The sequence below is a fragment of the Grampus griseus genome (genome assembly GCF_964374135.1).
Source record: "Grampus griseus genome assembly, chromosome: 1".
Taxonomy (NCBI): domain Eukaryota; kingdom Metazoa; phylum Chordata; class Mammalia; order Artiodactyla; family Delphinidae; genus Grampus; species Grampus griseus.
The window spans coordinates 181,376,210-181,401,775 of record NC_139017.1 but is presented as its reverse complement, the minus strand read 5'-3'; the positions used below and the strand labels follow the sequence as shown (position 1 = coordinate 181,401,775).

Below are 25,566 nucleotides of genomic sequence, written 5' to 3'. Positions count from 1 at the left end.
CCCCCCAGCAGCCTTTGGGGAGCGCGGGCTGTGTGCCTGCCCTGACCCGGGCAGCCGGGGCCGGCTGTAAATAACTGGACCCCTGTCCTCATGGAGCTCTACCTGCCGGTGGAGAAGACAGAGGCTAAGCCACCCAGATCATAACAGCACCCGTGACAGGCACATCGGGGGTGGGGGGCGGGAGTGCAGGGTCAGGAGGCTCTCCAGGTGTCCAGGTGGGTGCTGTCCTGGCCACGTGCTGGGAGGTCAGGACGGTCTGTTGGGCGAGAGGCGTCCTAGCAGAGGGCTGGAGGAGGCGTGGGGGTGAGCCAAGGGGGTGCCTGGGGAGAGGGCTCGCGACAGGGGGCTGTGAGCACAGAGGCCTTGAGGTTGGGGTGCGTTTGGGGAGAGAGGGGCCAGAGGTCACAGGGGTTGGGCCTGGGGCTCTGGTGGGCCACCGCGGGGGTGTGACCGCGGTCCTCGGAGTTTGGAAGATACTGAAGGTTCTTCTCTGCCTGGCATTGTGCCAAGTCTCATTTCACACGAGGTTTTGCTGAGTCACGGTTCATGCCCACACAGCACTGACTCGTCATTCACACCAGCGTCGCGCTGACTCGTCGTCCACACGAGACTGTGCTGAGCCGTCATTTCACACACATGACCTCACAGCATCCTTCCAAAATCTTACGGAGCAGGGGCCACACTATGTCCAACTGAAGGGAACTGACAGAGGAGGAAACGCGTGGAAACGTTAAGTGACCAGGCCCTCAAGGCTCGACGGCAGAGCCCGGATTCCAGCTCAAGAGGCCTGGCTCCTGAGCCCAGACTGGGCAGCCTGGGGCCTCTCGGGCTCCAGCACATCATTGTGTGTCAGGGGTGACTCTGGGAGCTGGAAGACTGGGCTCTGGGTGTTTTCACCAACTTGGGGCTTGTACAGGGCTGACTCCTGCCCCAGAGAGGCCATGCTGACTGGCTTCTCGGACCTTTGTTGAATAGCTGAGTCTGGGCCCCCCTCCTGCCCACTGCCTCGAGCCCAAACTTCCAGCTGTCCTGCTAGAGGTGACTGAGCCCCCGGCCTGCCTGGGTCACCTGCTCCCCTGGTCCAGGAAGCAGAGGGAGAGAGCGCTCTGCCTGGTGGCCACCTCACTGGGGCCATCTTCCTCTTCCTCACCACCCCTTTCACCTGCAGACCCTGGAAAGAGCATCCAAGTCTCGATGGGAGCAGGGCCCATTCCCTCTGGGAGGGGCCAGGAAGGAGTGAGCTGGGTGGGAGTAGAGGCTGGGGGCCGGGGCTTTGGGCCTGGTGCATATCCTGCTTCCAGGATGAGCGTCCCAGCAAGTCCCTCTGTGGGAGGAAGCGCACGTGAGTGCATCTATCGTAGGTTTCTAAGCTTTTCAGCAAAGCTTGGAGAGGAGACTTGCACACGGGCTTACAAGTCACTTCTTCTCTGCGCGCGCAAATGGGCTTGTGAAGTCTTGTTGGATTGTAGTCACAGCGGAAGTTCTGGGAACCTCAGCAGTCAGGCACCATTTCCGCTGCCTGCACGGACTCTGTGCAGATGGGGAGGACACGGGCAGCCTGGACGGGCCCCACCGGCTATCAGCAGCCCTCCGCCTCTCGTCTGTGCCCCGTGCCCACCTTGGGCCTTGGCTTTTGGCCAAGGGGGTAAAGCGAAAGAGAAAACCCCAGACTTGGCCAGGTGCCACGTATGAGAGGGAGATGCAAACGTTAGAAGTTAGCTTAGACGTGGACGTCAGCCTGCGCGTCCTCTCGACCAGGGCAGAGCATCCTTTGGCCCACGGTTAAGGGGGTCAGGTTTGGAAAGGAAGCTGCGAACAAATGAGCAGAGGGTAAATGATACAGCGCTTCTGAGAAAAGATGGGCCACAGGGGGAGCAAGGGCTCACGGCGGCCGGTCACTCGTGCACAGACTCCATCCCCCGCTGGGCGGCCCCTGGGCGCCCACACACAACACACATGATGGACACCAAAACCTGCCCCAAGTCCCAGCCTCACTGACCACACAGCCCAAGGCAGCATAATCTCCCGGTGGGGTGTCTTGCATCGGGAAACTCAAGTGTGAGGGGTCGGGGCGAGGGTGTATCCGTGCACACAGGCAGACAGGCTCCTGTGGGCACTTTTTAGAAAGGACCTTCTTAGGCGTGAGTATGTACATGTGCATGTGTGTGCATGTGTGTGTGTGTGTGTGCATCCCTGCACATACCCTACAGGAGAAGAAACTGCTGATCAGAATAAGTACTGGCCAGGGCCCCTCTGCATCCCAGCAGGGCCTGGGGCACCATCCACCAGGCGCTGGTCCCACGTCCAGTTCACTGTGGGCTGCCCAGGCCTTTCCCAGCCCCTGCAGGCAGCCACCTCCCAACACCGGCTCCAAGCCAGCGGTCAGCCATCCCAGGGCCAGGACCTGCCTCTCCAAGGACCTCAGTCTCCCAGAGGCCTCTCTGGAGCCCCAGCATCTCTGCAGGATCCCTTTATCGTGTGAGTGGGTGGGTAGGAAGCAAGGGTCCCAGGCTCCCTGTGCCCAAGCATGGCCACTGGCCCCAGGGGCCCCTCCTGAGAGCTGCCTTGGGTGGGAGCCTGCTCAAGGCCAGTTTCCAAGCTCAGGATGGCAGCAGCCACTAACGAGGTGCCACAGAGGCCTGCTGTGGGGGGCAGAGGGTGTCACAGAGCCTCTTCGGGGGCCGGGGATACAGCAAGGTATCACTGGTCTGGCCAGGCGCCCTGAGCTGGGCAGCGGCCTTTCTCCCCCTAGGGCTGGCAGAGGCCTGTGGGTATTTATAGACCATCTGTGGCACAGCCTCTCTGCACCAGCCGCCTCCCAAAATGGGCAGATTTCATCAAATGGGGCAGTGCTCTTCTCCGTCAGCCTTGAAAACGTCCCGCCAAGCCAGACGACCAGGAAGGCAGAGCCGTTAATATAAATAGATATTGTGATTAAGGGACAGGATCACCTGAGGGCCAGCGCGCCCAGCTAGAATCGCGCGACATCAGGCAGTGGAGTGTGCGGTGAGCAAGAAATGCATGGAAATCATTGTTTCCACTGGGGCTGCATTTAAGGAGCAAATGGTCCTGCAGAGAGAGACACACACAGCGTGCGTGCGTGTGTGTGTGCGTGCATGTGTGCACACGCGTGTGTGCATGTGCATGTGTGCGCGCGTGTGTGTGCATACGCGTGTGTGTGTGTGTGTGTGTGTTCATTCCTCCCTTGCTGGTTAGAAAAACAAGAGCAGAAAGAAAAACTGGCAGTTGGCCGACACTCAGCTCACAGGCCTTTGGGAAAATGGCCGAGACTGGGTCCCCAGGGCCTCTGGGTCCTGGCGTTTGACCTCGGCCGCCACCACCCTCTCCTGTTAAGGGCAGAGGCTGGCGTCGCAACCAGAGCTGGTGCGGCCTCTCCATCCCAGTTTGGAGAGTTTTCGATTTTCTCAAACGTGGAACTAGCCCTCTCCACGTGGCTCCCCTCCCATCTCCACCTTTAGGCCCCCCCCAGACGGTGACCTCACACAGCCAGGACCCGTGCTCCCAAACCCAGCCTCCAGGACTAGGAGCCCCAAGGGGCCGGTCCCTCCTGAGGCCTTCCCGTCCTGGGTGCAGGTCACAGGTCCTGGGACAGAAAGAGGGCAGAAAGCTGAGAGCATTTTAAACTTTACAAGGTGGGAGACCTAGCCCGGGGGTGGGTGTTTCCCTCGCCCTGGCTGGAGCAGCGCAGCTGACACGGCAGGGAGGGTGGGTGGGTGTTCTGGGCGGCTGGTGCAGCTGCAGACGTGATGGCGTGCCACGACTTTGTCTCTGGGAACGATTCTGAAGGCCTTGGCACCACATGGCAAACTCATGGGGGTGGGAGGGCACAGAGAGCGGCAGGGCCCCTTTCTCCAGCGGAGGAGGTCGAGGCAGCTGGAGACCTACCCAGGCTGGCCCAGGATCCCCGGGAAGGCACGGGAATGTCCTTGCCAATCTGTGCTGGCCACCAGAGGCCAGTCCCAGGTCGGGTGCACGCGCATCTGTACGTATGCGTGCGCACGCGCGTGCAAGCACACAGGTATGACGTACACACCTGAAGTATGATGTACACACGTGTGTGAACGTGTCCACGGACACGTGTCCACACATGCATCACACATACACATGTGGGCACATATGCAGGTACTCACACACAGTGACGCATATGCCCGCACACGCACACACACACACACACAGACGCTCACGTACCTAAGCACACGCTGCTCCTGGTCACCGAGGCCAGAGCGCCCCGGTCCTCCACCCCCGGGACCCTGCAGCGCAGGGTTTCCATCATTTCATAGCTGCCGGTCTTCGCTTCTGCTGACGTTTCAGGTGAGGTCTGCCACAAGTCCTACACGCAGTTCTCCAACCTGTGCCGCCACAAGCGCATGCACGCCGACTGCCGTACGCAGATCAAGTGCAAGGACTGCGGGCAGATGTTCAGCACTACCTCTTCCCTCAACAAGCACCGGCGCTTCTGCGAGGGCAAGAACCATTACACGCCGGGCAGCATCTTCGCTCCGGGCCTGCCCCTGACCCCCAGCCCCATGATGGACAAGGCCAAGCCACCCCCCAGCCTCAACCACGCCAGCCTGGGCTTCAACGAGTACTTCCCCTCCAGGCCGCACCCGGGGAGCCTGCCCTTCTCGGCGGCGCCCCCCGCCTTCCCCGCGCTCACGCCCGGCTTCCCGGGCGTCTTCCCTCCGTCCCTGTACCCCCGGCCGCCCCTGCTACCTCCCATGCCGCTGCTCAAGAGCCCCCGGAACCACACGCAGGACGCCAAGCTCCCCAGCCCCATGGGCAACCCGGCCCTGCCCCTCGTCTCCGCCATCGGCAGCAGTGGGCAGGGCTCCACGGCGGCCGCGGGGCCTGAGGAGAAGCCAGAGAGCCGCCTGGAGGACGCATATGCCGCCAAGCTCAAGCCCCGGGGCAGCGACCTGTCCGACGGCAGCGACTTCGAGGATATCAACACCACCACCGGGACTGACCTGGACACAACCACGGGCACGGGCTCCGACCTGGACAGCGACGTGGACAGCGATCGCGACAAGACCACGGACAGGGGCAAGGCGGCCGAGGGCAAGCGCGAGCTCGGGGGCGGCGCGGCGGCACCCGGCGCCCCGGAGAGCACAGGCGAGGTGCCCGTCTTCTACTCCCAGCACTTCTTCCCACCGCCCGAGGAGCAGCTGCTGACAGCGTCGGGCGCCGCGGGCGACTCCATCAGGGCCATCGCGTCCATCGCTGAGAAGTACTTCGGGCCCGGCTTCGTGGGCGCGCAGGAGAAGAAGCTGGGCGCGCTGCCCTACCACTCCGTGTTCCCCTTCCAGCTCCTGCCCAACCTCCCCCACTCCCTGTACCCCTTCACAGACCGCGCCCTCGCGCACAGCCTGCTGGTCAAGGCCGAGCCAAAGTCGCCCCGGGACGCCCTCAAGGCCGCTGGCCCCAGCGCCGAGTCACCCTTCGACCTCACCACCAAACCCAAAGAGGCCAAGCCCGTCCTGCCGGCGCCCAAGGTGCCCCCGGCCCCGGCATCCAGCGAGGAGCAGCCGCTGGACCTGAGCATCGGCAGCCGCGTGCGCGCCAGCCAGAACGGAGGGACCCGGGAGCCGCGCAAGAACCACGTGTACGGCGAGCGCAGGCTGGGGGCCGGGGAGGGGCCGCCCAAGGCGTGCCCGGCGCAGCTGCCCCAGCAGCCGTCCCTGCACTACGCCAGGCCGTCGCCCTTCTTCATGGACCCCATCTACAGGTATTAACATGCCCTGCCCTCACCCGCTCTCCAGAGGGGCCGCCACCCAGGTGGGCCGCCAGGCGGGTGCGGCGGCGGGAGGGGACACTCTCGCCTGCCCCTCAGGCTTCGTCCCTCTGCCTTTGCGGCGTCAACAGGCACCTCGGCTCTGGGGTGTCCGTGCCACTTGGGGCCCATGCCCGGCTCGGCCCTTTCCTGGGGTGGGCAGCTGGTGGGGTCTCCTGGGCACCCCTGGCTCCCTCTCGCTGACAGGCGCTGGGGGACCCCTGCCGTCCTCTCTCGAGCCCTTACCTCCCCCCACCCCCCCACCCACCCTCCCCACCCCACCCACCCCCACCCCTCCCCGGCAGCCTGCCCTCAGACTCCGCCCCAGACATGCACCCGCTGGAGGCTCCAGCCACCTTCTCTGCACAGACTCTGCCCACGACACTCCTGGCTCTTCCCTCCGCTTCAGCGTCCCTGCTTCCCTATGGCTGCTCCACAGCTGGGGCTTCTGGTGGCCCAGGGGAGACCAGAGGACGAGCTGCTGGTTCCCAGCGGGAGGAGGGGGAGGAAGGAAGGAGGAAGCTTTGGAAGTTTTGCCAAAAAGCAGTGTCCCATTCCTCTGGCACCTTCCCAGCGAGGGGCCAATTGAATCCCCCTCCCCGGCTTCTGGGCACGGTTTGGTCAGGCGGGTTTGTTAGGTGAGAGGGGTCTGACCCCCCACCACACGTGTCCTGGGGTTGCTGGGCGGGCTGAGCCCTGAGGAGGGGGCTGTGCCCATGGACGGGCCTGGGAGGGGGCCTGGAGGGGCAGGCAGGCAGGCGTGTTGGCTCAGCCCCGATACAGGCCCACGGCTCTGTGTGGGAGGCGCCCGCGTGCACACACGTAAGCGTGTCCCCACGGGCATTCAGGGAGCATGTGGCCGCCTTGAGGGCTTGCGTGCCTGCTATTCCCCAGGGGCCAGGCAGGGCCTGGGGATGGGTGTGCAGGTGAGGTCACCTCTGCTGAAGGTGCAGTGGAAAGAAATGGTGGCAGAGCTGCCGGCGAGGGCGATGGGCCAGTCTCCTGCTCCGCCCCCTGGCGCCGACTTGGGTCCCCGCCCTCCACGCTCGCCCAGGGCCCTGGCCGGCCTGTGTCTGCTGCCGGTCCCGTTTCCTGCCAGGTCCTGCTGGCGTCATCACAGGAAACATGAAAAATGCCCCCCTTGGGTCTTTCTTTAAGAACACGCCATCCATGGATGGTTTGCTGACAGCGGCTCATTGGGTTTCTGGGGTGAACATAGCCATCAAAGGCCCAGGGAGCACCTGCCAGTTAGAATAAGAATCTCCGGGACCCACGGGGAGCCAGGAGACACCTGGGGCCTGAGGGAGGATGCCCCCCGGGAGAGCCGCCCTTGTGCAGAGGAGGGGGGCAGGACTGGAGACCTAGGGAGGGACTCTGCTGTCAGGCCTCCAGAGTCGGAGCCAGCAGGCCTGCAAGAGGCTCTCGGTTAACTGTGACTGCTCAGGCCCTGGCGTCCTTGTCCGCCCCGTCCCGGCTCTCCTCCTGGACCCCAACCCTCCTGTGCCCCTCTCCTCCCACTTCCAGGCCTGGTTTAGGGCCTTGGGCCTTTTTCTGGAAGCTGGGGGAGCAGCCAGTTGGGCCCCGAGGCGGGAACTGGCCACAGGCGCCCCCAACCCGGGTCCTGTCCGAGCCCCTCCGAGACCCGGCGTGTGCTAGGCTCTTGCCCTCAGGATTTAGAGTACAGTGGCTGGTGGAGGGGCTGCCTGGCCCCCAACTTTATACGCAGGCACCAGCAAAATGCCCGAGAGTGGATTAGCTCCAAGTTTTCTCCCCACCGCCCCCCAAGCCCAGTCAAGATAAACACTCATGGTGTCGGGAAGATTCAACTCCAAGTGAAGGTGTGGGCGACTGTCACTGCCTGTTAACAGGCTGGCCCAGGGCTAGGGGACAGGGTCCCCTCAGCTCCTGGATGGTTCTGGGGTGACTCCAGCGAAACTCCCCACAGGCCACGCCCTGGCAGTGACTGTGGACGTATACCCACAATCCTCCCTCCCCCAGGGTGGGGGAACCCTAACACCGCCAGGCTGGCGACCCCCCAGCCTTCCAGCCCCTCTCACCGCCACGTGCTGCTGTCTCTGCAAGATGGGCTGGGGACGGTGTGGTGACAAAAGCCACGTGCCTTGGAAGAGCACGTGTCCCCTGGGGTCTGTGGGGTCAGCTGGCGGGGGTCGCTCAGAGCAGCCCGCTGGGCTGTCGCTAGACACAGAAGTCGGGAAGAGGCAGAAGAAGACATTTAACAACCCCCCGACGTGGGGCCCCTTCCTCTCGGGCCACACCACACCCCCCAGGGGGCCTGTTGAAAGGCCAACTCAGTCCAGCTTTGAACAGGGCCTCTGCTAAGCCCTGCAAAGCGGGGTGCCCCTCAAGCCAACTTCCCACGTGGAGACCACCTCCTCCCCTTGGAAGCGGCTTGGGGTCTCGGTGGGGTCACCTGTGGCCGCCTGCGCTCCCCGGGTGCTCCCGCCTCTGGGCCCCTGTCCTTGCGGCCATCCCCGTCCTGCTCCGGTCAAGGCCCCAGCCAGTCCCCTGGGGGCAGAGCTGAGCCCAAGAGGGTTGGGAGAGTGGCCCTGGGCAAGCGAGGCGGCGGGTCACCGCAGCTGTGGCTGCCTGTGGGGCGGTGGCAGGCCTCACCAAATCCCACTTTGTAGATCTTGACGATCCCCCAGGGGAAACTGAGGGAGGCGTCCTTGGGACACAGTAGAGGAGGGGTCGGGGAGAGGAGGGATGGCCACCTCCTCCGCTTGTGACTGACAGTTGTGCTGGCATTTGGGGAATGTTCTAGAATTGTCACCTCCAGTAGCTGTTTTGAGGTTTTAGGTAGACCCTGCCTGGCTGCCGCGGGGAAGCCCTGCAGCCTCCCCAGGATAGAGACCTACCGGTCACTCACGTGTATCCGCCCCGTCGGGCAGAGTGCCCGTGCCATGGGCCGGGAGGGAGAGGGACGTGGGGTGTAGGCGGCAGCCCCCGTGTGCTCCACGTTCTGCTTCGGGGGAGCCCTCGCTGGGCTGACAGGCCGGTTGGCAGAGGCTGGTGCACGCGGGCCCTTCAGAAGGTTCCTGGCTCCAGCATCAAGTGTCCCTCACGTGCCTGGGTGCCAGCAGCTGGGGGGGGAGGGGGCGGACACCGGGGAGACTCGAAAGGGTCCAGACCTTGGCACGGTGATGGGGAGCGTGTGCTCGGCAGGCGACTGTGAGGCTGGGTCACAGACGTCGCCACAGCGTCAGGTGGGACAGCTGGGCCGCTGTGGTGGCCCCCCAGCTCGTGACCGACGGGGCACGGGTGGGCGCCCAGAGGGGCGGGGGCCCCAGCGCCTCCCCGCCCAGCGCTGGGCCGCTCGGTGGGGTCCGTAACCCTCTGTGTTGCTGTCCAGCAGGGTGGAGAAGCGGAAGGTGACCGACCCGGTGGGAGCCCTTAAGGAGAAGTACCTGCGGCCGTCCCCACTGCTCTTCCACCCCCAGGTAAGGCCCAGCCAGGAGCCCCAAGGTCCATACGGGCCAAGGCACACACCCCAGGCGGGTCTCCGCTTCCCGTCCCTGAAAACCCACAGGTCCCTTTGAGGCTGGGGAGGATGGGAAGGGCCGGGACGGGTGAGGAAGGAAGGTGGTTCTCTGTGGGGGCACCCTGTGAGTCCACAAGGGGCCTCATTGACCTGCGGCTCAAGCTCTAGGAGGGGGAGTGAACTTGCATGGGGCAGTGGGCAGCAGATTGGATGGAGCAAACACAAGAATTCTGAATGTAGGGAGAATAGACATGAGAGAGCCGGGGAAGTGTGGACGCCAGCAGTCTCTCCAGTGTGAGGGACTCGGGGATCCTTAAGGGAAAAGAGCAGGAGAAGAAGGGCCTGAGTACAGGGGGCAGAGGCAGTAGGGAGCAGGACAGCAGCAGAGGGACTGGCGTCGAGGGCAGGGCATCCCGGGGGGCAGTGGGCAGGGGGACCGCCCTCACCCGGGGATGCAGAGGGTGGAGAGGCCGCCTGCCAAGACTAGAATCAGGGGTCTGGGAAAGAGAACCCCCAAGTCTGGGCAGTGGCCGCAGACCCCACCAAGCCTACAGGCACTCCTGTGTCCCCCTGGCCGCGTCCTCCCAAGGGGTGGGTGCAGAGAGGTGGCAGGAGTGGGAGTAAGCAGCAGGGCCAGCGGAGTCCCCCTGATTCCCTGCCCCGGTGCCCACCTGTCCTCACTGCTTGGGACCCAGCCCCCTCCCCAGAGCCACGGGCCTCCCCTGTCCCAGCCGGAGGGGCCGGGGGCTGAGCTGTGGGACAGGCCTGGGCCCAGACTCCAGACCCAGGCATTGTTCTCTCGCTCCGAGTTTCCCGCCTGGGACAAACCCCCCGGTTTGTGGAACCTGTGCCCTGCCTGGGTTCACAGCTAAACTTAGAGCCTCCCATTGTCTTGCTGGGGCCTTGGAGTTTGGTTAAGAACTTCCCCTGATTTCCTCAGGACCGGCTGGAACAAGCCGGCAGGCCAGCCAGGCACATCCTGTGTTTGTGTTTGTGCGGGAGCTCGGCCGGGAATATCTGCTCAGGCGGCGCGGGCCAGGCAGGCCGGACCCTCCCAGGCCTGAGGAAGAGGGGCCTGGCGGGGGCCCGGCTGCCCATTGTGCCTGCTGCCCGCTCCCCCCACCTGCCAGCCCTGCTGCCTGCCCGCGGGCCCAGAGCCAGGGGTGGGGGCGGGAGAGAGGACTAGTAAGTCGCCTGATTAAATGGTCTGAGGTCAGACCGTCACTCGGACAGGAGAACTTGTGGCCTCTACAAAGGCTAGGGGTCACCACTGCACGAAGACGCCAGGCTGCGTTGGTCAGCTGCCTGGCAGGACCTTGCCAGGGCCTTTCATTGCTGAGGCCCGACGTGCAGGTGTATGGGGTGCAGGGTGAGGCAGTCCTGCCAGCCCACTGCCCCTCACCACCTCTGGGGTCCTGGGGAGTCTGGGGTGGTGGAGAGTCCCAGAGCCTCCCACGGCTCTGGCTAAAACTGAGACCCACAGGCAGATGAGCAGCAGTCTGTATGCCCAGGTCCCATCATCCAGGCCGTGGAGGGGCTAAATGAGAGGCTGGATGGCAGCTGAGGGGCAAGGCCGTGTCCATCTGTCCATCAGTGGGGATGGGTGGGGCCACCCGTGGCTGGAAGCATCATGTGCATCTGATGGGGAGCGTGCCTGCCCCACAAGGACGGCGAGGCCCAAAGCCCTGCAACTGGACAGAGCTGGCCAGGGCCCAGGCGGCAGCCCAGGGTCAAGAGAGGCTCAGCCACTAGGATGGACCCCATTTTCTGTTTGTAAACCCCTTGCTGGTGTTTTATTGTAACAAGTCGGTTGTTCCCCAGCCTAAACCTTGAGGGGCTCGGGGCATAATGAAAGCTCTTCCTTTTCTGGTCTCATCCCTCCCATGGGGCCTGGCTTGCAGCAGGTACTGTCTGAGGGAGAAGTGCTGCTGAGGCCTGTGCAGCCCCCTCCCCTCTCCTGTCCCCCAGCCCCAGGGCCTCAGGGCAGGTGCAGCCTGGGATTCTGATCAGAACCCTGCCCGCCAGCTGGAAATGACCAATGCCAGGAGGAGGTGACTCCCTTCTCCTCCCCAGGCAACGCCTTGGCATCTCAGAGGAGCAGAGAGGCGGCCCCTCTTGCCTGTGTCACCGTGTCCTGTGCCACGTCACGTTGGAGTTATCATTCCGAACGTTTAGTTAGTGGAATCCAACCTTAGGCTGTTGAATTTCCTTTTAGCGCTTTGCCCGCAGTTATGGCCCGCTGCCCCGAGGTGCTGGTAGTGCCTCAGGCTCTTGATTCATGTTTTAACCTGAGATTGATTCAGGTAGCTATCAATTTTTCACCACTCCAAAAAAAAAAAAAAAAGGGATGTAACTCTGTGTTTAACCCAAACTAGCCGTCAGGAGTGCCGGCCGGGAGTCGAGCCAGCAGGGCCTTGCTGTCTTGTCTCAAAGTAAAGGGCTGTGTAATTGCAGGTGTCGGCAGCCCGTGTCACCCACTCCTCACCCAGCGCGGGTTGGCTGGGGAAGGGCAGTTGCAGCTCCCCCAGCCTAGACCCTGGACTGTGACGGGGTTCCAGGCAAGGACAAGAGCAGGGCTGGCCGCAGAAAGTGAAAGAACCTAGCCCAGTGGTCAAGAAGGAGGAGGAGACCGTGGGTTCCAGTGACGACCTCCTTGTCCTGGGGGCCCGTGACGTGCTCGGTCATCTAGGACCCCCAGATGCCCGTGGGGGCGGGTTCCCGCGCGTCAAAAGAGGGGGCGGCTCGGGGGCGCCCCACAGTCTCTCCTGCTCTCCTGCCAACAGATGTCAGCCATCGAGACCATGACTGAGAAGCTGGAGAGCTTTGCGGCCATGAAGGCGGAATCCGGCAGCTCCTTGCAGCCCCTCCCCCCCCACCCCTTCAACTTCCGGTCCCCACCCCCGACGCTCTCGGACCCCATCCTCAGGAAGGGCAAGGAGCGCTACACGTGCAGGTGAGACGCTGAGAGCCCCTGGGGCGGCGCCGGCAAGTGGCCACAGGTGCCACGCTGGCCCGTGCGCCTGCACTTCCAGGAGAAAGCTCTCAGTCTCAGCCCAGGTACAGCGTGGTAGCAACCGATGGCCCGTTGTCCCCTTGACATCATTCCCCAGAGATACGCACGTGCCCCCCACCAGGTTGTGCTCCCGTGAGCGCAAGAAAGTGCAACCTTGGCCGGCCGGTCAGAATTCGCAAGGCCGGAGGCTGAGGTGCCGCGGTCAGTGTTTAACCACAGCTCTGGGGCCGGTGGGGAGCCCAGTGCTGGGGAGACACGGTCCGGCCCCAGGTGCTCGGGCTTGTGCCGGCCGGTCCTTGCCGGCTCGGCCGAGGCTGGGCTCCGGGGCTGAGAAACTGCTTGGCGGCGGGGGGATTGCGGTGGGGGACGGCCCCGAGCGGGCCAGGGTGGGCCAGTGCCGTCTGCCCAGTGGTGCGAGTCCAGCTTCTCTGTGAGGCTCAGCTGGGCCCCGGGGCCGAGGAGAGACTGAAATCCAGGGTGTGCCGCCGGGCCACCTGCCCCCAGGTGTGGGAGAAACAGCACCAGGAAAGCACCTGGGCGCCCGAGTCTCGGCCGTGCGTCTGCTTCACGCATCCCTCACCCACCCCTCCACTCCAGGTACTGTGGCAAGATCTTCCCCCGATCAGCAAACCTCACGAGGCACCTGAGGACACACACCGGGGAGCAGCCGTACAGGTAGGAGCCCGCCCGGCAGGGGGTGCAGGCTCCTGGCGGACAGGAAGGGCGACGGGTGGGAGCCAGCACGCTCGCTCCAGCTCGCTTCCTGCGCCCCTCCCTCCCGGCCCCTCAACCGCCCTGCGCCCAGGGGCGTTGTAAAGGTTAGGCTACCGGAAGGTTCCCATCTGCCGACCCAGAAGGGTGCTCAGGAGCAACCCTCCCACCTGCCGCTGGGGTGTCGACTGGCGCAGAGAAGCCAGGCCCAGGGGTGTTCTGCGGGGGGGGCCTCAGCCTCACCACCACCCAGCCCCACTCCGCACCCCTCACCACGGCCGGCAGCCCTCGCTGACCTAGCCCTGGGCAGGGGACCAGGGCAAGCGCCCAAGGCGGGGTGGGCTGGTCTCAGAGCAAAAGGAGCTCCGTGCACATGCGGGTCCCAGCCAAGCGTGGGGCATCCTGAGGGATTCCTTACATCCCCCTGACCGCCCTGGACGGACGCCGCCTCTGCCCCCAACCTTGCTCTGCGGTGCCTGGGCTCCTGCCTGCAGAGGTGTGGTCACAAGCGCATGGTGGGGGGGTGGGGTGTGAGAGCCAGTGCATTTCATGTTCACAACTAGTGGAGGCATCACCCCATTTCAAAGACTTGGAGCCCCAGGCCTAGAGATGCCCCTGACCTGCCAGGGGTCCGAGATCATGGCCATGGTAGTTTACCATTCTGGCCTTTCCCCTTGGCCCCTGGGGCGTTTGTCGGGCAGGAAAAGAGCTGAGGGTAGTGCCCTGTCTTTTGGGGACCCCACCCAGGAGAACCCTGGGAGTCCCAGGAGATGGTGACCGTGAGGCAAATTGGGGAAACGCTGGTCCCAATGCCAGGACGACATTCCGGGCTGTCTGGTGAACAGCAGTCACCAGGAGTAAGGGGTTTGGTGTGGTTTTAAGTTGGCAACACGAGATTCCTGTCCTCTGGCCGCCGCACAGAGCTGGGAGTCACCCACTGGCCCTGGAGATTGGGGGCGTGTCCCCATCCCTCGGCCGGGCGGCCACACAGGGACCCCTGCAAGTGTCACAGTCCCCGTGCCCTGTCCTGGCCGGGTAAGCGTCTGCTCACGTCATCTGTTCAGTGCCCTCGGCCTGCCCACAACACACCCCCCCACCCCGTTCCCCTCAAAAAGTGGCTTACAACTTAACGGAGGCTGGTTTGGCCTGGTTCCCTCCCTGGAAAGGAGCCACGTGTGTTTTCTGTAAGGAGAACCAACTCTGGACAGTGTTGCGTGTAAGAGCCCCTGGGGCGTCGGGCCGTGTTTATAGAAGGATTTAATTATCATCGATTTCTTTTGCCCTTTCCAATCTGTGAGTTTCGACGCGGGTAACAATGATTGCTTTGAAAGTTTGCGCTGCAAATCCTGACCACGTCTGGTTCAAGGCAGCCTACAATGAGGAGTTTGGGGTGTGGGACGGTGCTTGTGACGTCACTGAGGCTTCTGGGCTCACGCTGTGAATCAGAACGTCTTGAATTGGAGAAGGAAAATGTGCGGGTCTGTCCACAGAAGCCCGTTGCCGGCCCAGGCCAGGTCTGATGAAAACCGCCCGCCGCCTGCCCGGAGCCCACGTGTGTGCCGGCCCAGGCCAGGTCTGATGAAAACCGCCCGCCGCCTGCCCGGAGCCCACGTGTGTGCCGGCCCAGGCCAGGTCTGATGAAAACCGCCCGCCGCCTGCCCGGAGCCCACGTGTGTGTGCTGCGTGTGTGCCCCTCACAAGCAAGAGAAAGACAGACCCCTTAATGTGACCGATGCGTTTTCTGGAGAGGAGGTCACACCTCTGCCCGGCCCAGCCCGTGTCCTGGCTTCGAGATCTTTGCATGCAGCTGCGGGGCGAGGGGCAGTTGGTGACACATTCCTTCAAGCTCCGGCACGGAGGGCTTATTGAGACGTGGGAGGAGAGATATAAAAACTGGATTGGGAATGAGGGGGGCCGCTTCCTTCATCTGTGCTGGCAGCCGCCGTGCTCAGGGGTCCCCCCAGCTGCTGCCCAGGGTGGGGGCCCTCGAGTCACACTCTGGATGCGAGTGCTCGTGGACTGGCCGTGGGCTCCTGGCGGGACCTGGATTCCGGCTTTAAGGATGCTCACCTCCCCATCTGGCTCCCCGTCTCGCTGACTGTGTTAAGTCAAAGCACCCAGCAAGGTCCTGTTACCATTTCTGTCGGGGCTACGGGTGGCCCATAGGTGTCCTTTCTTTGCTCGTTTTATTGTTAGGGCTGGGTTTCAAAATCTCTTCTTTCTTTCCTTTCCTCGCTTACAAAGACCGAAGGCTTTTCTCCCTGTGATGGCTGGTGTGGCCCCACTGGGTCCCGGGGAGGACGCTGCCAGCCCCCCGAGGGCCATTTCACCCTCCCCACGTGGTGCTGGGTCTCTACCACGGCTGGCTTTCCCAGGGCGGCGGCAGATGCGGTCACAGCAAGGTCCCCTCGAGGCCCTGCCTGCCCACCACCGTGGCCAGCGCGGGTCTCTGCTCTCCCACTCTTGCTGGAGCGTGATGGCGTGTTATTTTATACAGCACGGCTGTAAATTTCACTAGCCACTTGTCAGCTTATTTACAACGCAAATCCCAGCTGCTCTGAGAGCCCTGCTCCCTCGCAGCCCTGGGCTCACCAGTCCCCTAAATTTCAAATGTACTTCTCTGGGCCATTTATTTAAATTAGGACCACGAGAGGGCCAGGTTCAGGACTCTGTGACCAAATCGAATGTGTCGCTGCCCTCCCCAGCCCCTCCCAGCCCCGCAGAGGTTGGGGCTGGGAGGTCTCAGGTCTGTGATGAGCTCCTCGGCCAGTCCTGTTTCGTCCTCAGAGTTCCCACTGCTCTGGGGTAATGCACGGCCACTGGTGGAGCTCGCAGAGGGTCCCTGAATTTCCAAAGATACAGGGAAAGGAGGCTAAGTGTGCAGGCACCTGTGTAGACCGAGGCGGGCGCACCACGCAGCCCGTGTGAAGCCTGTTGGACAGGCAGGGGGCGAACGCCCAGACCCGGGCTGGGGCCAGCTTGGCCTTGCGCTCGCCCTACAGGCGAGCCTGGCGCCACTGGGGGTGGAGGGTTTCTGTAACTTTGCTGGGGGCAGAGTGGGAGAGCGAGATGGTGCAGGCTGGGATGTAAAAATCCTCCTTTCTGGACCGTCGAGAGGGGAGCGCCAGGTCAGAGGACACCCGAGCATCTCTGCCCAGCCCAGCCAAGCCCCAGCCCAGCTTCTCTGGCACCGCAGGCCGGGAAAGACAAGATAACCACCTTCCCGGTGCTGGCAGCCAGGACGTGGGTCCAAGTCACGAGGCTGTGGGAGGACCAAGGCCCCATGTCCCAGGGACACCCAGGGGCCCGGGGGCAGCTCAGCTGGCCCAACAGGCCGGCCTGGCACCTAGCAGCAGAGGAGGCCGAGGGTGGCTCACGGGGAGCCCAGGGGGTTAGTGTGTAGATCACGGACAGCTCTTAGCCCATCTGCCGTGGAGGGAGCCAGCGTTAGCCTGGCCTCAGGCAGAATGTGGAAGCTTCGGGAACTGAGTAAATGAGCCCCAGAATCACACCAGGGGAGCCGCAGGGGCCCCCTCTAGCTGGGCCCCTCTCCCCAGGGGTTATCCCGCAGGAGGAGAGGCGGGGGTAACATGGAGCCTCTCGACCTACCAGGACAGAGCTTCATAAGGCTGCCACCCCTTCAGCAGGGAAAGCTCAGCTCCTGGGCCCCAGCGGCGGCTCGTGGGGGCCCTGGGAACACGGAGGTTGCCCGGACTCCCCGGGCAGGGCCAGCCTCTGAATGTCAAGTGTCAGGTGGGCACCTCGGGTTCTGGGTGGGCGGCACCGGGAAGGCCCCCGCCAGCCCGGCCCCAGATGGGAGGCCAGGGCCCCAGAGCGTCCTCAGGCACGTCCCAGTGCACATGACCGAGCGCTCGTGACCAGTACGCTGTGCTGGAGCACGGCCACCGGCCCCTGCAGGAATGCCAGGCCGCGGCCTCACGGCAGGTCCCCACGCCTTCCAGCCACGCCCTCTGGGTGAACCTGACGTCCCGAGCTCATGCCCCTCTGCACTGGCTGCATAGACTCTGCCTCCTGAAGGGCTCGGGCACTCAGCGTTCTGCCGTGCTCGCCTCTCTGCTTGTCGCTCCGGGGAAGCTCGTTTCCGAAGCAGGAGGAGACCTGAGCGCAGGGATGGCTGTTTCGGTGCACCTGTGCATCTGAGACTTGGATGAGCATCCCTGGAGGAGTTCTGAGGCCAGGTGCACACGAGCGTGCCCACCAACACGTGTGCACCCGCACCCGCAAGAGTGGACATAGCCACACGTGTGTGCAAGAGCACTCTGAGACGCTCGCACACGTGTGCGACTGGAGACCCCTGAGCCGGAGTCCCTCTGCCATGGCCCAGCTGGGCGTGCAGAGCGGATGGGAGCGGTGGACGGCCTTGGCCCGGACTCCTGCCGCCAGGAGGAGGTGGCACTGTTTGCAGAGCTGGCGGCTGTGGGTCCTCCGTCCCCCGGCCCCGGCTCTCTCTCTCTCTCATTCTCTCAGTGCCGGCAGTGCTCAGGCCCCTCTGTCAGTTCCCGTAGGTGATCACCCTCCCTTTCCCCGCCCTCGGGGCCTCCAAAGGTGGTCGTGAAGGCTGTGCCCGCACAAGGCCCCACACCCACGGGGACCTGCACGTGGCAGGCGTCTCAAATCGTGCCTCATGGCAACTTCCCGTCAGTAGAGCGCTTTGCTCTGGTAAACTTGTGGGGGTCACGACAATATTCTAACAGAAGCATCTGGAGGAAAGAGCGTCTTTTTCTAATTTCCCAAGTGTGCCGTGCAGCCTGGCAGCGGGTGCCCCTGCAGAGGGGCTGAGGGCACCCCCCACTGAAGGGGGTCCGTGGACGGAGGCCACCTGACGGGGTGAGGCTGGGAGGCCTCTTCACCTCAAGGCAGTGAAGGATGCTCGAGAGAGTTGGGGCAGCCCCTGTGCCCTGTTAATGGACTGGCCAGCTGAGGCCCCAAGGGAGATGCGGTCCGCCCAAGGACCTGTGGAGAGGGGCCGGGACCAGGCCAGGGGAGGGTTCTCCGCCAGGGAGGAAGGTTGCAGGCAGCGGGTCTGGGCTCCTTCCCAGGAAAACCTGCCAGGAGTATCTTTCCTGGTGCGCGAGTGCCCCCGTGAGGCCGCCAGGAGCACGCCGCCCTCTGCCGTGGACCGCCAGGCCCTGGCCTCCGCGCTGGGCGGACCCAGACAGCAGAGAGGTTGAGAGATGAGGGGAGACGCCAGAGGGTCCCGGTGCTGCCCACCCAGGGGCACAGGCCCCAGAGGGTCCCCCCGGCCTGTTCAGGGCGCAGTCCGACGCCATCCACCGCCCAGGGGCAGCTTTGCCAGGACCGCCTCCCAGGGCCCTCGGGGGTCTCCTCAAGGCCGGGGGCTCCGCTGAGGCGCCGTGTCTTACAGGTGTAAGTACTGCGACCGCTCCTTCAGCATCTCCTCCAACCTCCAGCGGCACGTCCGGAACATCCACAACAAGGAGAAGCCCTTCAAATGCCACCTGTGCAACCGCTGCTTCGGGCAGCAGACCAACCTGGACAGACACCTGAAGAAGCATGAGCACGAGCATGCTCCAGGTGGGGGTCCGTCCGGCGGGGAGGGGCGGGGCCGAAGGGAACGCAAGCTAGCTCTGTGGGGAGGCTCACAGTCACCCCTCAAACCGTTGTCATTACGGAGAATCCTGTGCTCTTGGGTCTTCCAAGAAGTGGGTTCCCTGACAGCGCCCCAAATGTGCACCCCCCTTGGCTGCCCGCCCCGCCACTGGTGCGCCGCGGAGGGAGGGGCTCAGCTGAGGGACGCCCCCCTGACGCTGCTCCTCTGCAGTGAGCCAGCATTCGGGGGTCCTCACGAACCACCTGGCGACCAGCACCTCCTCCCCCGCCTCCGAGTCGGACCACCATGCACTTTTAGATGAAAAAGAAGACGCCTATTTCTCAGAAATCAGAAACTTTATTGCCAACAGCGAGATGAACCAAGCAACAACGCGAACAGACAAACGGTAAGAAACCCATCCCGGGGCCCCAGGAAGCTCTGGACTCTGCATGGTCACCTGTATGGTCACGCCCACAGCAGGGTCCCGCATCCCAGCACCAGGGACCCCAGGCCCACCGCAGAGGGCGAGGCCCGTGGTCTCTGCAGCCAGTGTCCATCCCAGCCCCCTCTCTGCCTCGGTTTCTCCACCTGCAGAGGGCGATTAGAACAGGCGCCCTGGCCTGATGGCGTGTGTTACACGCTCAGTGTGGTACCAGCACACAGGCCTAAATGGTACAGTTTGGCCTCACGGTTGAGACGTGCAGCCGGACATGGGCCAGGCGACGGCTCCTGCCATGAGACCTGCCGCGCCTCTGAAAGTCCAGAACATTCTCATTTAATCCGAGGCACAGAAGGTTTCTTAGCAAGAGTGCTGCCCCTTTAAATACACACACACAGAGGCAGGAGAATGGCAGAATTGGGAGTTCAGGGATGCGGAGGGTATTCTGCATAACCTCCATCCCGGGGCTCAGCTGGCAGAGAATCAGAGATGCCCAAACTCCAAAAGTCCTCAGGGATGTGCTCCCCTAATTCTGCAGAGGCCCAGAGGAGTTGGTGAGCTGTGGCTTTGCGGCCCCAGGGCCCCGGTCCCTCCCCACCCATCTCCAGCAAGGTGACGAGGGTCCCCCAGGACACCCAGCTCCCCAAGAGCCTGTCTGTTCCCACATCACTGGTGCCCCTGGGGGCAGAGCAGGGGCACCAAAAAGACCTGTCAAATCTACAAATGGGCATGACACGACACTTGGACTGTTTCTGGCTCTGCTAAGTCCTGAATCTATGCCCGGGAAGGTGATCTCACCTGGTGCCTGGGTGGGCTCAGAGGAGGGGAAGTGGGAGAGGCTGGCCATGGGCTGCACATCCCAGAGCCCTGGCTGGCAGTGGAGACCTCACTCCTGCGGGCAGCCCTGCCTGCTCTACGGCCAACAAAGCGCCCATGGCCATCCTTGGCTCTGGGCACACGCTATGGTCTCATGGGAACCCAGGCCCTGCCATCTGCTCCGGGGTGTGGAGTTGTGCTCGGACAGCGCCCCGCGGCTCTGAGGGCTGTGCGTAGTTCAAGCTCTGCGATCTCCGCCTTCAAAGTCACGGACCTGAGCACCCAGGGGCTGGGCCACGAGGCACGTCCTAGCTGTTGAAGACTCTTCCTTTGTGCCCAGGGCAAAGCCAGACGAGAACTGACACATGCCCGGGGCATCCTCCCTGGGGTGGGCGGCCGCGCCGGGTGGCTCCCACACCTCAGGCTTGGGTGACAGGCCCAGCTCTCAGCCACGAGGAGGACACTCCAGGAGAGCCACCAGACAGAGGGGTTGTCCCCAGAGGGAAGAGGGGACGGCACCATCCTAACCCCACGGAGCAGAACGTTTCAACCAGGGCCCCTGGGGGGCGGTCCGTGGGGCTCAGAGGAGGCTGGCCTCACGTCCCGTGCCAACCCAGGCCCTCGGCTGGCCCCGCCTGCTGACGCTGCATCCCGGGAGCCGGGAGCCCCTGGAGGTGCCTGCACATCGTTGTCGGAAATGGAGACCATGGTCACGGTTGACGTTTGTCGGCTAACGTGCGGAAGGCGGTAGGATGCTGGCGGTCCTGTTAGGGGCCAGTACTAACATCCAGAACCAGCATCTTTCTCTTGACCGTCAGTGAGAATTGAGGGCCTGCCAGGCTTCCTGGCCCTACAATCCCAGAAACTCCTGGGCTGGATCCTGTCCCCCCCAAATTCCTATGTTGAAATCCTAAACTCCAGCACCTCAGAGTGTGACCTTATTTGGAAATAGGGTCTTAAGTTGTAATTAGTTAAGATAAGGTCTTACTGGAGTCGGGTGGCCCATGTCCGATAGGACTGGTGTCCTTAGAAAAGGGGGAGATTGGGGCACACACACGCACAGGGAGGTACCGTGTGAGGACAACGCAGAGATCGGGTGATGTGCCCACAAGCCAAGGAGTCCCAAGCATCGCCAGCACCCCACTGGAGTCCAGGGGAGGGGCCGGGAGGAGAAGCAGCCCTGTGACACCGGGACCTGGGACGTCTAGACTCCAGGACAGGGAGGGATGGATCCCCGCTGTCTGAGCCGCAGCCGTGCTGCTCTGGTGCGGTGGCCCCGGGGAGACTCCCCCGCCCCAGGCAGCCGTGTGGAGGCCTGGACACTCGTCCTGGTGTCCTCTCTGTCTGAAGCCGTCTCCAGCCAGACCCCCCGTTCTGTCCCCGCCATATCCGCCCCTGTCCCCACCCAGCGAGCTCTGATGCTCGATGCAGGCCTCCCACCAACGAGCAGACCCTCTATGCAGGGCGGGGCTGGGGACGCAGAGACAAAGCGCTCGAGGTTGCTGCTCCTACAGAGAGGGGCTCATGTATAAACCTGCACAGAGAGCTCAGGCTTGCTTAACTGACACACAGGGCTTTGCACTGATCCGAGCCCCGGGGCCCAGGGCTCCCCACCTGCACTGTGCACCAGCCCTCAGCGTGGGGCCTGTTCCCACGTCCCTGGGAGGGCGTGGGCTCCGATATGGCAAGCCCTGTCCAAGGGGACCCTGCTAAGACCCAGAGTGGGAGGCAGGACCTGGCTCTGGGGTCCTCACCGCAGTGGACGGGCGTGCACCTGGTGACAAGGGACATGTGCTGGGGTCCTGCCCGTCCTGGAGGGCAGGTCAGCTCTCAGCATCCGCATACTTCCCTGTGGAAAGAGAAGAAGTGAAGACAGGGACGGGCGAGAGCAGGGCCATCGGGGTCTCCCCCAGCCCAGCCCGGCCCCCCACCCTCTCTGCGTTTGGAAGTGGTGACCACTCGGGGGGGACGTATCCTCTCGCCTTGGTGCCCCGAGCGGGAGCCCGAGTCTCCCCTGACAGCAGTGAACAGACTCCCGTGGGCCGTGTGGGGTCCAGGAGGAGTGGGGACGGGGGGCTCGAACTCGGGCTCCGGAAGCGTGTGCTTCGCCCTCCACCCCCCCTCTGCCCACGTGTCGGACCCCCGCCCAGATGGCCTCGGGCCCAGCCCACCTGTGGCCGCAGCCCCTGGTCACAGACTTGCAGACACACCAGACACAGCTGGTGACATTTTCTGAAGGGAATGAGCAACCTGTCCCTCACTGCTTGTTTTCTGCTTTCAGTGATGAGGACCCAGGGTGGGAAAGGCTCGCCCGGCTGCAGGGACCCCGAGGGAAATGAGGTGGGGTCCGGGCTGCAGGAGAGAGCCCCCTGGCGGGTTTCCATCACTGACAACAGCCCGGTCCGCGTAGTCCGGGACCCTGGATCCCAGACGCTCCATCTGCGGAGGGGCCGCCCCATCCTCGTGTCCTCACGGCGGGCGGGGGGGAGCAAGCATCCATCAGGGCCGGGCCAGCAGCCCTCCCATGCTCTGAGCCCCCCCAAGGGCGCCCCTTGTGCGGTGCCCAAGCCCAGAGCCCCCTTCCCCACCGGCCCGGCCGTGGCTTCCTTCCCTGAGCCACTGAGTGGCCCGCTGTCCTCGCTGGCATAACAGGAGCCCTGCCGCCGAGCGGTGCCCACCCAGCCCCTGCCCAGCCCTCAGCAGTCCCCCTTCTCGGCCTGAGTCACTCACTCCACAAGGATGGCAGCCAAGCCACCCAGGACCCCGGCTCTGAGGGTTCGGTGACCGCGGGGGGGCAGGCTGCCTTCGAAGGGGGCGGGGCGGCCGTCAGGGAAGGCGGAGGCGTGACCCACTGGCCTCTGGGCGTCTGTGGCCAGCTCCGTCCGTGTCATTTCAGGCCGGAAGTCCAGGACCTGGACGGTGCCCCCCCGTGCCCGGGCCTGGCCGGCGGGAAGCCCGAGGACGCAGAGGAGGAGGAAGAGGACGAGCTGGAGGACGACGGCGACAGCCTGGCAGGGAGGTCCCAGGACGACACCGTGTGCCCCACGCCGGAGCCCCAGGCCGCCTGTGAGGACGAGGAGGACGGGCCCGCCTCCCTGGCCATGGGATTCGACCACACCCGAAGGTGGGCGCCGGCCCCCAGCCCCCGGGTGCCCCGCGCGCCGGGGGGACCTCGTTCCCACACCCACCATCCGCCCAGCGGGGTTCACCCTCCTTCCCAGCAGGCGTTCCTACTGCAGGGACTTCTGTGTGCAGGCGGGGGTGAGGCCGGGCCCCAGGAAAGGGGGTCAGGGCTTCAGCCCCCCACACTCGCACGCGCGCGCAAACACACACGCTTCCCCAGGCCCGGAAGCAGAGTGGGGGAGGGGACGGCTGAGAGGGAGCTGGTCCTGGACCCGCGGGCCGTGTCCGGCCCTGCGGAAGAACCCAGAGCGGTGACATCTGGCCTCCAGCAGGCTGTGAGGGGCGGGGGCTGAGCACCCACAGTTCTGGAAGCAGGTGAACCACAGCCACGTCCCCCAGGTCCCGACTGCTCGCCGCCTGCTTTCGGCACCGGTGAGGCTGCCGGCGTTCCATGATCCTCCTGGGGGAGGCCTGTAGATCCCGGAGGCCTTTCCGAGACGGCCCGTTTCCTCCCACCCCTGAGTGCTGGGGGCGGGGGCCCCGGGCCGCTCCAGAGCCACCCAGATTCTCGGGAACCGAGGTGTCCCCGGCTGCCCCCCATCCCTGAGGCCCAAGCGCCCCGCCTGCTGCTTGCAGTGTGTGCACGTACTCATCTCCCTCTGTCGCTCTCCTGCATCCGTGTGGCTTCCGTCCAGGTGTCCGTGTGTCCGTGTGTCTGTCTCCTCGTGCACGTGGCCCGTGGAGATGCCGTGACGCGCATGCAGGCATGGAGCCAGCTGTGGGGCATCAGAGAGGTGGCGAGAGGCCAGGCCGGCTAACGGCAGGCCCCTCTCCGGTCGTTGGTGCAGGTGTGTTGAGGAGCGACCAGGCGGTCTGTTGGCTTTGGAGCCGATGCCGACTTTTGGGAAGGGGCTGGATCTCCGCAGAGCAGCTGAGGAAGCATTGGAAGTTAAAGATGTGCTTAATTCCACCTTAGATTCTGAGACTTTAAAACAGACCCTGTACAGGCAGGCTAAGAACCAGGTAGGTACCCGCCAGAGCCCACCCCCTCGCCTTCCCCAGGCTGGACGGCAGGCGGCAGCCGCGCCCCCCCCCCCACCAGGGACAGCCTCGCCTCTCGCTGTGGCCATCCCACGTCTGCCTGGGGACACCTCCCGTGCCTATTGCATCGGCTAGAGAGACCCCCAAGTGACTGCCCTTGCCCACAAGTGGGGTGGGGCATGGAGAGGTTGAGGGCAGATGAACACAAGCGGGACCGTCACGGGGGCGCTCCCCCCGCAGTGCTCGCGGTCACGTGGGTCCCTGTCCTCACGTCCCTGGAGGGAGGCGTCCACAGCAGGTGCCCTGCCCTCGTGGCTGCATTGGCCTCCCTCTGCCTCTACCCAAGCAGGGATGATGATAGCCCAGGGTCTTCTCGAAGGACGCTGCCCCGTTGGGGGTCAGGATTGCAAGCGGCAGCCGTGACGGGGTCAGCGGGCACCCGGCCGGCTGGGCACGTCTCGTTCCTCAGCACAGGTGTCGCAGGAGCCTGCCTCCTGCTTCTCTCCAGTCTGGGGGGCTCGGGATTTCACTCAGCTCTCTGCAGCCCACCTGAACCTCAGCAAAAGCCGTTTGCGTGTCTGTCTTCGTCTTTTTACTAATGCTGTCCGGAGCGTGAACTCGGGTGGACATCCCCCCAGCCCGCCTGCTCTGAGCGGCCCCCGCTCCCGTCTGCTCACACCCTGTGGGCTAAGCCGGGCTCCAGGCCAGAGGCACATCTCAGAAACGCTGCACGTCGTTTCCCCAGAATATCTCTGTGCTGCCACCGTGGTCATCCACAGGGGACAGGCCTCACCAGGCAGGGCCTGAGCCTCGTTGACAGGGTCTTAGCAATAACTCCCAGCACTCCCAGTCCCTCCCAAAGAGCACACTTGCCTGGGGACGCGTGCTGATCACCAGGGGATGTGGAGGCGACTGCAAGGGGGGATGTGCCCCAAAGAGGCTGAGGGTCTTGGTGGCACTCTGCACAAGCGCCTGACAGAGCTCCCCCCACCGCGCCTTCCTCCTCTGTGGGCCGGCCCCCCGCGCCTCTGCCCTCATCTACCTCTGGAGCTGAGGCCAGCCAGAGCGGGTGGGAGGCCGGGAGGGGACGGGGCCGGCCTGGGGTCCGCAGGACCGCAGCCCGCACCGCTCACCTGCCCGTCCCGTGTGTGCCCCGCCCTCTCCCGCCAGGCGTATGCAATGATGCTGTCCCTTTCCGAGGACGCTCCTCTCCACACCTCCTCCCAGAGTCCTCTGGACGCTTGGTTGAACATCGCGGGAGCCACGCCAGAGTCCGGAGCCTTCAACCCCATCAACCACCTCTGACCGCCCCCCGAAGGGCTGGGGTCAGAGTCCAGGCGAGGCCACCATGGGCCCCCGACATCCCGACAGAAATCCCAGCTGCGGAAGATGGAGGCCAGGGCCTCGGGGAGCCGGAGCGGCCCGGGGCCGAGGAGACCCCTTGTCACCTGCGTCTGACCTCTCCTCAGCGTCTGTGCCCCCGGCCATGGTCCAACTTTAACTTTTCCAACGAAAACTCAGAACCCGGAGTCCTCAGAGCCGTCGTAGGGTTTCACCGGCT

At 64.2% G+C, this 25,566-nt stretch overlaps 1 protein-coding gene across 3 annotated transcripts in view; it reads left to right on the top strand.

Moving 5' to 3' along the window:
* PRDM16 (PR/SET domain 16) overlaps window positions 1-25,310 on the top strand; it is a gene marked incomplete at its 3' end in the record, with an annotated part of 319,136 nt that extends 293,826 nt beyond the window's left edge. The window contains exons 9-17 of one of the 3 annotated variants that reach the window (XM_082678414.1): window positions 4,333-5,746; window positions 9,165-9,249; window positions 12,074-12,243; window positions 12,901-12,978; window positions 18,401-18,570; window positions 18,818-18,992; window positions 22,738-22,965; window positions 23,813-23,987; window positions 25,176-25,310. In XM_082678414.1, the coding sequence (XP_082534540.1) occupies window positions 4,333-5,746; window positions 9,165-9,249; window positions 12,074-12,243; window positions 12,901-12,978; window positions 18,401-18,570; window positions 18,818-18,992; window positions 22,738-22,965; window positions 23,813-23,987; window positions 25,176-25,310 (2,630 nt within the window). Of the gene's footprint in view, window positions 1-4,332; window positions 5,747-9,161; window positions 9,250-12,073; window positions 12,244-12,900; window positions 12,979-18,400; window positions 18,571-18,817; window positions 18,993-22,737; window positions 22,966-23,812; window positions 23,988-25,175 lie in introns of all 3 variants that reach the window. The other 2 variants (XM_082678415.1, XM_082678413.1) reach the window with 2 other exon arrangements.
* Window positions 25,311-25,566: the final 256 nt, after the last annotated feature.